The sequence below is a fragment of the Dendroctonus ponderosae genome, unplaced genomic scaffold (genome assembly GCF_020466585.1).
Source record: "Dendroctonus ponderosae isolate FM_Combo_2020 unplaced genomic scaffold, Dpon_F_20191213v2 Dpon_F_20191213_1, whole genome shotgun sequence".
Taxonomy (NCBI): Eukaryota; Metazoa; Arthropoda; class Insecta; order Coleoptera; family Curculionidae; genus Dendroctonus; species Dendroctonus ponderosae.
The window spans coordinates 35025903-35026264 of record NW_026017110.1 but is presented as its reverse complement, the minus strand read 5'-3'; the positions used below and the strand labels follow the sequence as shown (position 1 = coordinate 35026264).

General features: G+C 37.3%; 1 protein-coding gene across 1 annotated transcript in view; it reads left to right on the top strand.

Moving 5' to 3' along the window:
* The window catches only part of LOC125504514, a gene marked incomplete at both ends in the record, with an annotated part of 2182 nt that overhangs the window by 902 nt on the left and 918 nt on the right, over positions 1-362 (top strand). The window contains 1 exon segment of the mRNA XM_048666639.1: positions 1-362. Within this exon segment, the coding sequence (XP_048522596.1) occupies positions 1-362 (362 nt within the window).

Sequence of the window (362 nt, the reverse complement as noted above, 5' to 3'; positions counted from 1 at the left end):
ATAAACGATTTAACGAATCAAGTTCAATCGACATGCTTTTGGGTGCTTCTGTGTTTTGGAGCCTAATATGCGTTGGACAAATTTTATTACCCAATTCGGGTACAGTTTTGCAAAAAACAAAGTTTGGTTGGATTTTATCTGGTCCGTTACCTTTAAACCCTCCAAATAACTCAATTTGCAATTTATCTCTTAATTCATCTCAGTATCAAGCCATACACGATCAACTTGAAAGTTTCTGGCGATTAGAAGAATTTTCCAACACTCCTAATCTCTCGCAAGAAGAGCTTGATTGTGAAGAACATTTCATAAATACTACAAGTCGGGACAGTTCCGGTCGTTTCGTCGTTCATTTGCCAGTGAAA